The following is a 13,122-nucleotide window of genomic DNA, read 5'->3' on the forward strand; positions in this document are numbered from 1 at the left end:
TCAAGCTTTGAAGTTAGGTCAAATATTTTGCTATGTATATTTTAATTCTCATTTTACTGCTGCACTTTGAGCATAGATTGAGAGTCACCGGGCTCCAAGAAAACCTGAAACTATAACGATCAATGATGAGGTTTACAGGAATTAGAAAACCTGGGTGAAACGATGGAAGCAGGTTGCTGAAAGAAAAGGAAGGAAGAAAAGATGGAAAAGGAGTTCATGGACACGGCTTACCAAAATAAAGAAGCAAGCTGTAATGCGGTTTTGCAGAGAATGTGGAAGAGTTTAGAGGGCACAGACACTTTGGATGCAACACAAAGTACTCGTTATTTGCAGGTCCATATAACAGTGAGTTTACTTGTCCTCAGATCACTAGGATACTAATTTTTAATACGAAGGAGAGACTCTTGTTTTTGGTAGTCCATGACTCGGACTTGTCATTATATCTACCATGATTCTGCAGTATAAGTTTACGCATTTCCTATGACAAAGGTTTATAGTCACATTCCGCAATGGCAGCAGCAGTATCATGAGATTAAATATATTATGGAACCTTGCTCTGGAGATAGCCCAGATGATAGTCTACCTCCTGAGCACAGATGAAGTGGCGTCGCATGAAGGTACACCGGGCAGTGGCTCAACCTGAGCAATCAAAGAATATTACACAAAATGCAGGGCAAATTAGATAACAGGAGACAAGGCTTGGATGGTGGTAGACCCCTGAGATCATGTATATTAAGCTAAACAACCAGCAACATGATAATTAGTTCTCTGAGTTAGCTTTATAAGAATCATATATAAGTTGTGTTCTTAGCCTATGTTTTCACCATCAATGTTCTTTCCCTTGGTCTTTCTATGTCGAGAGTTGACGTAAAACACCAGGCTGATTCTTGGAACCTCCAAGGCCAAGTTGAGAGGGGCTACTTGGTGGAATTTCATGGCAAAGTTCTTTGTTAGGATTGGATCTTTCAAAGAAGGTGTAAGATCTAGGAAGGATGCATGGAGAATTTGCTTATATGTCACTCGTGGTGGTGATTACAGTTTGGATGTGTTCTCCATAAAGGACCTAATCACTTCGATTTGCTCAGCCATCAACCAAAATAATGCAAAATAGATGTGAAGTTGAGAGTCAAGTTTGGCAATCATGGCCGTCCATGGTTTGCCTAATTCATGTATGGTATGAGTTTATTAAATCGAAATTTACCTAATTCATGTACAGTATCTAATTATCTATTATGTCTCTAGTACATGCTCACCAAAAAAGGGGGAAAAGGATAACATATAAATAGAAGACCTCAGTGAAGGTTAGATTTGGGCAACAAGAAAATAATAGTTAGTAAGGTTCCCAAATCTCTCGTCAGAAGCCCTCACCCATCTGTTCTCTCTCAAAAACAGCCAGGCCGGACCATGTCGGGCCAAACAAGTTCATAAACTAAATAGTTTTTCCAAGCTTAATACCTAAGATCTTTTTTATTTGCATATTAGCCCCTATTGTTTCATATTTATATCAAAAATTCTTATAAAGTTCTTCATTTGCACAGATGGATCCTTCTGTTAGTTTTCATTGGTTGAAATCATCTTGGTAAAGGTTAACCATGGTTGCAGAACAAAAATATCATTTCTTAACATGAGGCTCGATATTCAGTATATTCATGCTTACTTTGTGCATAATAACAATGTATAAGATGAGACTGGTTAAGCTCAAGCTTGTCATGTTGCTCAACGACCAAATAACTTAAATATACTTTGTTCAATAGAGATACAGCATAATAGGATCTTAAGAGCTCTCACCATGTATCTAGGCGACATATCAAGACTTTTGGTTTTTCTAATGAGCAGCTAGAAATTCTCAAGGACTCCAATAAATTTGACAAATATGATTTTCTAGAACATGTGCTTTATGGAATTTGGCATTCAATTAATTCACAGTCTAGCCACATGTGAGATGATTATAATCACAAACCAACAAATGCATCGAATCAAAGACCGGCCTAAGAGTGGAAAACCAGAATAAGCTTATCACATTCAGAGAATAGCTGCAGCAGTATTTTTTTGAGGTGAACAAACATTCAGATATAGTGTTCTTGTTTTTGTCGCATTTGTCTTAAACCTAGGCTGAAAAATGAAACATTCTCTTTGCATATACGCGCTATTTGCTGCAAGATTGGTATCCATTGACACAGTTACCTTGATTAAGTGTTTTGATATTCAAACTGCTGCATCAGCAGCAGAAGAGACCTTTTCAAGAACATAAACTGGATCTCCAACCTTAACAATCTTGCCTTTGCCTTGTGCAGAAAGGGATTCTGTGCAGATTAAATTTTGCCCGAAGTACACCTGCAAAATCAACACTTAAAATAAGTGCATCTAGAAACTACAAGAAATATCCAATCAGCGTTAGCTTAGATAACCATAAACAAAAATTTTCATCAAATAAATGGCTGTTAATCATTGGTGGTTGGATTTTATTGGTACAAGTTGCGAGATGTTCACCAATTGTTGGATGGGTTAAGATCAAATATCATGTCTGATTGATGGGAAGCATGAGCCAATTGAATTGAAGTAGACTTTTACCTTCCCCTGTGGTTTCCCTTTCAGGTGCAAAGCATGGTCTGACCGGAACTTCATGAGAATTTCAGTTGGCTCAACACCAGCAATTCCATTTTCTTGATTGATAGTTGGTACCTGAATCACATGAGAAGTTATTCGAATATCACCTAATTTATGCAAGGAACACAATAAATCTAAAGGATAACAAGGGAAGTTATTCGAATATGATCTACATTTACACCCCCCCCCCCCCCCCCAAATCAAAATCTAACAGATAAGATTAAAATATTGAAATTATACAATTGTTTAACTTTATAATTGATCCATCACTCGGCCAATTCATCTCGCTCAGACAATGCAATTTTGAAAGGAGAAAAGAGCAGATGGGCAACAGTCTGCTTAGACTGTCATAATAATGTTTTCCAAATATTGGTGCTGGAATTTAGATATAATTGATTCTGGGGAAATGAAATCTGAATACAATGGACTGGGAAAGCAGATTTTCATCATTACCAAAAATAACTTATTTATTCTTTTAGGACAATCCATTAGATTAAACAATATGTGCAATGCAAACATTCAAAACAAAAGGCAAGCATTGTAAAACTACTGCAGGTTCGGTAATTCCAGCATCTATTTGTGATGTCATGCATACAAATCAGAAAATTTACAAGATAAATTATGCCAGACACGATTCCATGCTTTCGGAAAAATATCTGATTCAGTAAGAATATTGATACATTAAAGTAGTAGATGTGTAGATGGTGAGATAAATGTTTCAGGTTAACAAGCAGAATCAGCTCTTAGCGAGACTTTAGCTCCATTCAGTTCTGCTCGTCTTCTATCATGATATCACAGTTTCTTCATCAACCTTACTTCCAAAGAAAATTGGCTTTTCTCCATCAACCAAGATGTGTGAGAAGCAACCACTAAATTCTCCTGGAGATTTCATTTGCCAATCTTTTCTTACCTGACTGGTAGTCGATTTTAGATCGTTGGGAGTCAGGCCTCCACATATGTAGTATATTGTTGAACTGTTGGTTTCAAGAAATCATCATAGTTACCCAAAGATGCTAAACACAATCATCATCAGATCATGATAGTAAACTTTCCAGGATTCCAGGTGATATGTGTTTGTCATAGGAACACTAGGAATGCAAACTGTGTCTAGTTTGCTAAAGTTGAGGCATTCGACTCTACCAACTTGATCTACCAAAATAAGTGAATTGAGAAATTGTTAGGATCTTGAAACAATGTAACGGAAAATGCATGAAAGAAATAGAACTGCTATATATTTAATATTTAAACATCTCAACGAAATTGCAGGTAGCTTACATATTGGCATTATTATTTTTCATCTACTTGTCATCACTCTCCACCACGACTTAAAATTGTGGCTCAAACTATACTTCACTCTAACTTCTTGTCATCTCAATTTCATATTGTATTGATAATTGCTTTCATCACTTGCTTGTCATTTGCAGGGCCTCATTCAATATATTACTAGCCAAGTTAACCTAATTTCTAGAATGTCTTTTGGTGGTGTCTCTTCAGGTCTTAAATATTTACGACCTGTTGTGTCCTTCTTGTGGATAGAGTCCTGTCACAATAGGTGTCCAGAGCATTATTCATGCACCACCACAGTGAATGGTGTCACTATGTGGAATGCTTGGCTGCATCTGCTTTATCACATAGCAACCCTCAGATCCGGTGTTTAATTGCATTATAACAAATGAACTTCTTGGTCAAATTGCCAAAACTGTAACACATTCCTGTTAAGATAAATCAACAGACATTCCATAGAATATCATCCTCAAACTAAACAAAATGATAATCATACACATAGAGACCACGCTGACCAAGATTAAAACATTTGAATGCACTTGTGCAAATAAAGTACAAGAAGATAAGTGTTACCTTACAACGCGAGCATAGCTTAACACCTTGAAATGTTAACTTGTTTAACTTTATTACTTTCCACAAATCCTCTGAAAATGGATTACATCCATCAACAAGAATACTGAAAACAACATGAGCATCTCAGAAATTACCACAAAATAATTTTTGCATCATAAAGAATGCATAATGTATGCTATCAGTATAAATGATACTGAAGATTGCGATCATGAGTCCTTCAAAATGATGCTAACTTCAGAAATATTAACAATGAATATGCTGGCTTACTTTGGTCTGAATCGATTAATTGATAGTGGTTCTTTAAGAAGTTCATTTAGTGTATTCAGAGAACCCTGCACATAAAAAGTTAGAAGAAATCTTATAGATACAGTTATCAGGTATTAGTTCTTGTACTTCCAAAATGATTCAACTAACCTGGGATATCAACAAGAATGGATATAGATCAGAAAACATGATTTGGTGTCCCTGAGCATATTTAGGATCTACTGCTCTAATTTCTGAAGCTGCAATATTAACACAATATAAGAAATTACGTGATTAGTGGACAGATAGATGATACATCAAACATGAGAAGAAAAGGTATAATGTCCTACTATCTTGGGGACCTGAAGAAACATGAATAAAATGAAGCTAACATGAAAATCATATGATTCCAGGCTGACATTTTGAAACTATTAAACCATGAAATATTTATTTTTATTGTCATGATCATATTGTGTGTATATCATTTTTTGTAACCAGTCTTAAGTTTAACGTGCAGGAATAAAATTGAAAGATGAATATGTGCCTACTAACATTACTTACACTTCTACATAAAAATGTTTTTTAATACCTTTCTGCATATACCGCTATGAGAATAGTTTAGTCTAAATTACAGTCATTTATTTTGTGCCTACTGACATTACTTACACTTCTACATAAAAATGTTTTTTAATAGCTTTCTGCATATACAGCTATGAGAATAGTTTAGTCTAAATTACAGTCATTTATTTTTATACACTGTATAAATTTGACATATCATAAAATTATCTCAGTTTTCCATGTTGATAAGGGCAAACATGTCCAAGTGCTGAACGACTGACTGACTAGATGACAAACTCCAAAGATGTTAAATATGTTGAATATGATAACATGGACCATGTTACACTGGTTCTATACCGATCCATGTTTTCTATATCATATTATGCACAGTGGTATTCAGAATCCCCACAGCCTCCTATGAGTAATTTGAATCCACCATGTCCCAAGAAAGTGTGTGTCCCCACTAACTCTCTTGTGCACTTCCACAAAATTGTTTGCTTTTGGCTAATGAAAGAGACTAAAGCATCACGATATGACTCATTTTGCTCTTCCAAACAAAAGAAACACAGTTGAAACTTAAGAAGCTGGGTTGGATGCACTTAGATAATGCAAAAATAATCCTCTCTAGTGCACTTCCACAAAATTGTTTGCTTTTGGCGAGCTAACAAAAGAAACTAAAGCATCACGATATGACTCATTGTGCTCTTCCGAACAAAAGAAACATAGTTGAAACTTAAGAAGCTGGGTTGGATGCACTTAGACATTGCAAAAATAATCCACTAACAGATCAAAACACTATAAACAATTACAATGGAGCATGTCCCTCTCATATGTACAATGGGAACAGAATACATATGTAAGACTCTAAAATGCATACAGACATAAAATGCACATGATGAGCCAGTGGGTTAAAACCTATCATGTCGCTGCACATTTGTCCCATTCATTCTTAGATACCTGGAGGGGATATACACATACTACTCTTTCGTTTTGCCTCAGCAGTGGAGCTACAGACCTTGATAATGCTCATTGGGCTGGTGAATAAACCATTAGTAATCATAACACGCTACACATGAGAATGAAGAAATTCATCCTTCGTTGTTCAAGGTAATACAAAGAGCATTTGAGAAGGTAAATTTATTTCAAAACATATTTAAATAGGATATGTAAAGAAACCTACTAGCATTAAAGCGCACTAGACGGCTTGGCTTCCCAAGATAATTTGAAAACCATTCAGATGCTTCAGATCCTTCATCAAATGCAGAACCAGACCACTCCCATACAGAGATGCCATGAATTACAGCACATTTCCTGTTCAGAGGAACCTTCAATGTATCCATCCCTGGGGCCCTTATGACTGCAGCAAAATAAAATATAAGCTTTAAAGTGAAACAACAGTCTGTAATAGACTGTAATAGTTTCCACTTATAGTCCTGGACAGGAAAAAGAAGTGCATATCAATTTCCCCAATATCTCAAATAATGTCAGTCAAAATATTGAAGCACTTCATCAGAAGCTGATCAGGGCTGCAGCCAATATTTGACTTAAAAATATTGAAGAAATTGACTGATTTACATAACTGATCAAAGTCAATAACAAAATTTAACAATGTATTAATTATTCTGAAAATTTATATTTAAAAATATGAATATTTATTGCATTAAGGATCTGACTGAGGATACCACATTTCTTCCCAAAAAAATGGCTAAGAAACAGCAATCTAGAGTGCCATAAAGTAACACCAAGATATGTAAATCAATGTCAATAGACAGAAGCATATAAACCATTAAACTTGCACATCAAATTTTACAAACATAATCATAATCTATTAAAGGAGTCATCTTTTTGTCTTTAGATTCAACAGGATGCAGTCAGATATATGTGGACTTTCTTCGTGAGGCACAATGTAGCAGCATAATAAAGTTTAATAATGTAGACGTTGTTCAAGAAGTACACTTAAATGACAATATCTATCTATGGCAATAATCTTTTCTCCTTTTGCAGTTCCAGCTAATCAAGAATACAATTTAAGCAATTTATTTTATATATAGTGGCCTTGTTGGCAGAAATTATGTACTTCATGCTTCTCAAAGCACCTATAGCGTAAGAACATATTATGCCTATCCTAAGAAAAGCATGATATCTTGATTTTTACTCAATTTTCCCAAATCAAGAAGAGAAGAAAATCAGAAAAAAGAGAGAACAAGGAAAGAAGAGGAAGTAAAATCTGCTGGTAAATCATATAAAACTCATGCAATACCTCATGGATTTATCAGAGGATGGTTTAGGCTAGTGGACTGTAAATGACTAAACGACTCATCTCTGCTTAAATTTAACAGAAGAACAACACAAATCACCAAAGACAAGGGACAACTCGTGCACTAATATCCATAAAAGAAATTAAAATTCAATAGAATAATAGCTGAGGTCTTTCACCTTCATTAAGACATGTAGAATAGCTAGTCTACTTAAAACTTAGAACTGTCTATGCCATTTTGAATTCTGAATTTCATATTTCTCTCTCTTCAGACAAAAGCAAAAAGATGCACATGATATTAAGGACCGGAACTTATAACTACCTGTGTCATTATTAAAATAAGGATGCACAAGATATCACATTGTAATCATCCATACAACCACTAGCACATAAGCATCTGCCTCAGACTCATCTTATACCCAATGCTAACAGTCATTAGTTAGATTAAGTGTGCATTCATTGCAATGCCCTGATAGTTTAAAATTTTTATATCCCCATTTAGTATCCTCTTGCTTTGACCAAAACAATATATTCATATATTTAGACAACCATGCATTTTTTAACTTACACGATCCCCTTAGTAATTGATACTAATCTCTGTTGATAATAAAAAAAACTATTCCTAAAACGCATTAAGAAGTAAGAACTCAGAATCAAAAAAGAAACACATTTCTTTTGATATTTATGTACAAATTCCAGAGAAAAATGATGAAGAGAAGCCTACTAGAAACAAACGTTGGATTTGGACTCATAATACAGATCTCAAATTGATGGGATTTACTGGATGGTTGTTCTTACAAGTGTTATCCAAATATCAAGGTGGCCCTAAGTTACCGGTCACAAGTTTCACATTCAATAAGTTAATGGACCAAGGCAAATACAGCAGAAAGCCTCAAGCATGGATGACCAAACAATATTCAGCCTGATGGTAGATTCATAGACCTAGCAGTAGTAAATAATCATAGCAGGTTCTTATCAAGAGAGAGAGAGAGAGAGAGAGAGAGAGAGAGAATCATAACAGGTAAGCTTCAGGAAGTCTTATGCCTCATAATTTTAATTGTAAAAAGATAAATTGTTAGGTTAACTGCACAAGGCAACTGATGGTAGGTTGTTTGGCTCAATTCAGGATTGATATTAAACTAAAAGGAGAAGCCTTGCATATACCTAAACCTAACCTATGAATTTTATCCCATGAATTATAACATATGTATCCGCATATCCTTTGGTAATTAAAAAAAAAAGTACCACATGAATTACAATGCGTAATTAGCATTTCAAGTAAAAGACTTACTGACATATAGAACCCTAAAAAATAATTCATTGCAATGGAATATATCACCAGTAATTGACAAATAGTAGTTCAAAACGTGCAACTTTGATAGGATAAACAACAAAATAATAGATAGTATTCATACCCAAATATGAGTTCTCTGTTGGTTCCCAATCTTCATTAAAGGAATCAGCTGGCATCTCTACCTCAACCAATGCAAGCTTTGGTTCAACTCTTTGAGTATATGCCCTCCCGCTGGAATTTACAACCACCCACTGCCGATCCCATCGAAATCCTATGAAATTGGAAGCAAATAAAATGAGTGGATGAATCCAAGTAAAATGATCATGTGGCCATTCTTAGGAGCAAGAATTTGGTTGCTTCATAAGAACTGAGAAATTATACTGAAATAAGTCACTTGGGAAGCTAAGAACTGCTTGAAGGTGTGATTTTTATCAGTAGGACTACCAGTGGAGGTGATGGGGGCTTGAGGGACAGAGATTCCCCGGCAAGACTTGATCGGGTAGATGAAGATGGAGGAAACGGTGGCGGTGGGCGGCTCCGGCGAGCCAACGCCCCCCAAAAAGGAGGCAAGCATCGAGGCGGCCTTCTCCATTCCTCTCCTAATCCGAGGTGCTGGAGAAGATCAAGAGGAGTCAAGTGCAGGGCTTTCCCACGAAACGGAGGCGGACAGACTCGTCTTCCCTTTCGTGTTTTGTTATGTCATACGCTGAAGTCATTTGGTGGTAGGCGGCTGGCTACGTTTCCTCTTTTGAATAGGGAAAGTTAGCGGCCGGTCCATATCGTGACATGGGATCGCTACTTTAAATATAATGGGATGGCTATTACGGAATATATTATTATGATATAAAATAATTATTATTATAGACTCACAGCTTCTTTTCTTCGTCAACGTCGGAAAGTTATTTTAAATTTAAAAAAAATTATTACTATAATAATAATACATAATTATACTATAATATATTTTTATATTTTATTATAAGCATAATATAACATATTATTACAATCATAATTTTAAATTATTATTATATTAGTAATAGTTATATTATGTAACTACAATATTATTATAACAATATTATTATAATATATAATTAATCATATAAAAGATAATATATTAGATTATAGGGTTTTTTACGTGGATATCCTTCTAAATATCGGATTTTGCATTAATACCCTTCCGAAATTGATATTTGCATGTATACCTTCGTAAAAATCTGTTATTGTATAAATGCCCGTAATCTAACGATTGTTCTAACGGTGTTAAGAAAAAATATATTTATATTAATTAAAAATAAATAAAATTTTAAAATTATGTTATTGTCCTTGTTTTCTTTTTCTGCTATCGGAATCACAATCTATTTGTATATCTACCTATTAAGAATATTTTAGTCATTTTAATTTGAAATCATTAATTTTTTTAATGTCGTTAGATAGCATGAATACATATGCAAAAACAAAAATAAAAAAAAGGATAGAATGGCAAAACAAGTGTCTTACGAGGGTATACATGCAAATATCAATTTTGAAAGGGTATCATGCAAAATCCAATATTTAGAAGGATATTCATGCAAAAAATCCTATATTATATTCCATTACATTATATTATTTTATTATAATAATATTATATTATTATTAAAGATATATAACAATATATAATAATAATATAATATAATGTATTATTATATTAGATTCTAATCTGCTATATTATATTATATTGCTACATTATACTAGATTATAATTATATTATATTATAATTATTATTAAATTATATTACATTGTAGTAATATTGTACTATTAATAATAGTAATACTAATAATAGTAATCGTACTAATAGCAATAATAATACTAATAATACTAATAATACTAACCATGGTAATAATACTAATAATAGTAATGATATTAATAATAGGGATAATACTCATAATAGTAATAATACTAATCATAATCAAAATATTAATACTAATAATATTAATAATTCTAAAAATAACAATAATACTAAAAATATTAATAATATAAATAATAGTAGTAGTACTAATACTATATAATACTACTAATAATAATAATAGTACAAAATAGTAATAGTGCTTAAAATAGTAATAATACTAAAAATAGTAATTCTACTAATAATAGTCATAAAACTAAAAATAGTAACAATACTAATTATGGTAATGATACTAATAATAGTAACAATACTAATAATAGTAATAATATTAAAAATAACAGTAATACTAAAATAGTTATCCTACTAATAAAAGAAATAATACTAAAATAATAATAATAATAGTAATAATACTAATCATAGTAATAGTATTAATAATGGTAATAATACTAATAATAGTAGTATATTAATAATGGTAATAATACTAATAATAGTAACACTACTAAAAATAGTAATAGCACTAAAAATAGCAATGATACTAATAATAGTATTAGTAGAAATACTAGTAATAATACTAATAATAGTATTAGTACAATTAATAGTAATAGTACAAAATTATAATTATACTAAAATAGTTCTAATACTAAAAATAGTAATTGCGATAAAAATAGCAATTATACTAATAATAGTAATAGAACTAAAAATAGTTACAATACTAATTATAGTAATAATACTAATTATAGTAATAGTACTAATAATAGTAATGCTACTAATAACATCATTAATATTAAACATAGCAACAATACTAAAATAGCAATACTACTAATAATAGTAATTGTACTAATATATATATGTACGTGTATATGTATATATATATATATATGACATATACAAGTGTGTATATATGTACATATATGGATATATAACAAACACATACACACACACATATATATCTCTGTGTGTGCGGATATATATATATATATATATATATATATATATATATATATATATATATATATATATATATATATATATATATATATATATATATATATATATATTATATGTGTGTGTGTCCATATTTCTATGTGTGTCCATATATATATATATATATATATATATATATATATAGAGAGAGAGAGAGAGAGAGACACACACACACACACACATATATATATATATATATCAATATATTTGTACATATATATATATCTATGTATAATACATATATACATATATATATATATATGCGTGTGTGTGTGTGTGTATATATATGTATTTATACGTATGTCTCTCTCTTTATATATATACACACACATATATATCCATATATGTATATATAGACATATATATATTATTATAGTCATAATTTTATATTATTATTATACTATTATGATTAAATATATATAATAATATTTAATCATAATATAATATAATCTATTATTAGATTAGATTCTAATTTGTTATATTATATTATATTGATGTATTATATTACAATATGATTATATTATATTATATTATATTATATGTTATAATTTTAATAATATTATATTGCATTGTAGTAATATTGTACTATTAATAATACATTACTATATCATATGATATCATATTATGATATATATATATATATATATACTGTAATATTCAATATTAGATTACATTATATTATAATAAAATTATACAAAATAATAATATTTTAATATATAATAATATATAATAATATATAATACTATATTGTATTATATTCCACTATGCAATATTTTTTATTATTATTTTATCATACCAAAATTATTTTATTATATTGGTTACTAAACATATGTTAAAGTTTTACATTACTTTAGAAATGTAGTTACCAAAAAGCAAATAGCTTTTAATAAAAACTCTACTTTCAAAAGTTGTACTTCTAAAAACTCTAAAAACCCTACTGCCAACAGAAATCCGAAAGAGGGCCATAGTATACTATAACTTTTATTTATTTCTCTAAATATTTTGATATCTTTCTATCTTTCTATAATAATTATAGTTATGCTCTCTACTATTTTTATGTAACAATCATAACTGTACATCATTTTTAATTTTGTATTTTTCCTCAATCCTATAAATATCGGAATCATGATCATCTATGATTATAAATATATGAATCGATGGAGGCTTTGTGTGAACCTCTTGCTAAACTTTTCATCAATCATTTTAAAATAAATTTAAAATTGTATTTGAAAAAAAAAATTGGTGACATGTGTAGGAGGGCAAAAACGTATATCCACCCGCTAGTTTGCTTGGAAGATACGGCAATGGCTAGATTCTCAAGTATTGGAGATCAAAAGATGGGGGATAAAATATATCTCATGCAGTACTTCAAAAAAATTACATTATAATTGTAGAGATACTGTTTGCAATGCAAGTGAGATATTGCCACATTTCGGGGCCCAT

The 13,122-nt window shown here is 31.3% G+C and overlaps 1 protein-coding gene across 1 annotated transcript; it reads right to left on the reverse strand.

The window, feature by feature from the left end:
* Window positions 1–1,989: 1,989 nt before the first annotated feature.
* LOC120110266 (Molybdenum cofactor sulfurase family protein) lies at window positions 1,990–9,535 on the reverse strand. Its single transcript, XM_039124761.3, has 8 exons — window positions 9,261–9,535; window positions 8,938–9,087; window positions 6,446–6,622; window positions 4,879–4,967; window positions 4,732–4,796; window positions 4,465–4,567; window positions 2,572–2,682; window positions 1,990–2,334 (listed from the first exon to the last, which is right to left on the reverse strand). The coding sequence occupies exons 1-8, from the start codon at window positions 9,406–9,408 to the stop codon at window positions 2,206–2,208; spliced, it is 972 nt and encodes a 323-aa protein (XP_038980689.3). The 5' UTR covers window positions 9,409–9,535; the 3' UTR covers window positions 1,990–2,205.
* Between the last annotated feature and the right edge of the window lie 3,587 nt (window positions 9,536–13,122).

This window comes from Phoenix dactylifera, chromosome 2 (assembly GCF_051530095.1).
Source record: "Phoenix dactylifera cultivar Ajwa chromosome 2, Ajwa_hap1_PhDact_Kaust_v1.1, whole genome shotgun sequence".
Classification (NCBI taxonomy): Eukaryota; Viridiplantae; Streptophyta; class Magnoliopsida; order Arecales; family Arecaceae; genus Phoenix; species Phoenix dactylifera.

Excerpts from the sequence above, each read along its gene's own strand:
- LOC120110266 (XM_039124761.3), bottom strand. The coding sequence starts at position 9,408 with ATGGAGAAGGCCGCCTCGATGCTTGCCTCCTTTTTGGGGGGCGTTGGC. Across the intron at positions 4,968-6,445 it reads TCTAGTGCGCTTTAATGCTA|CTTCAGAAATTAGAGCAGTA; the intron begins GTAGGTTTCTTT and ends TTAATATTGCAG. Across the intron at positions 2,683-4,464 it reads AGCTATGCTCGCGTTGTAAG|GTACCAACTATCAATCAAGA; the intron begins GTAACACTTATC and ends CATGTGATTCAG.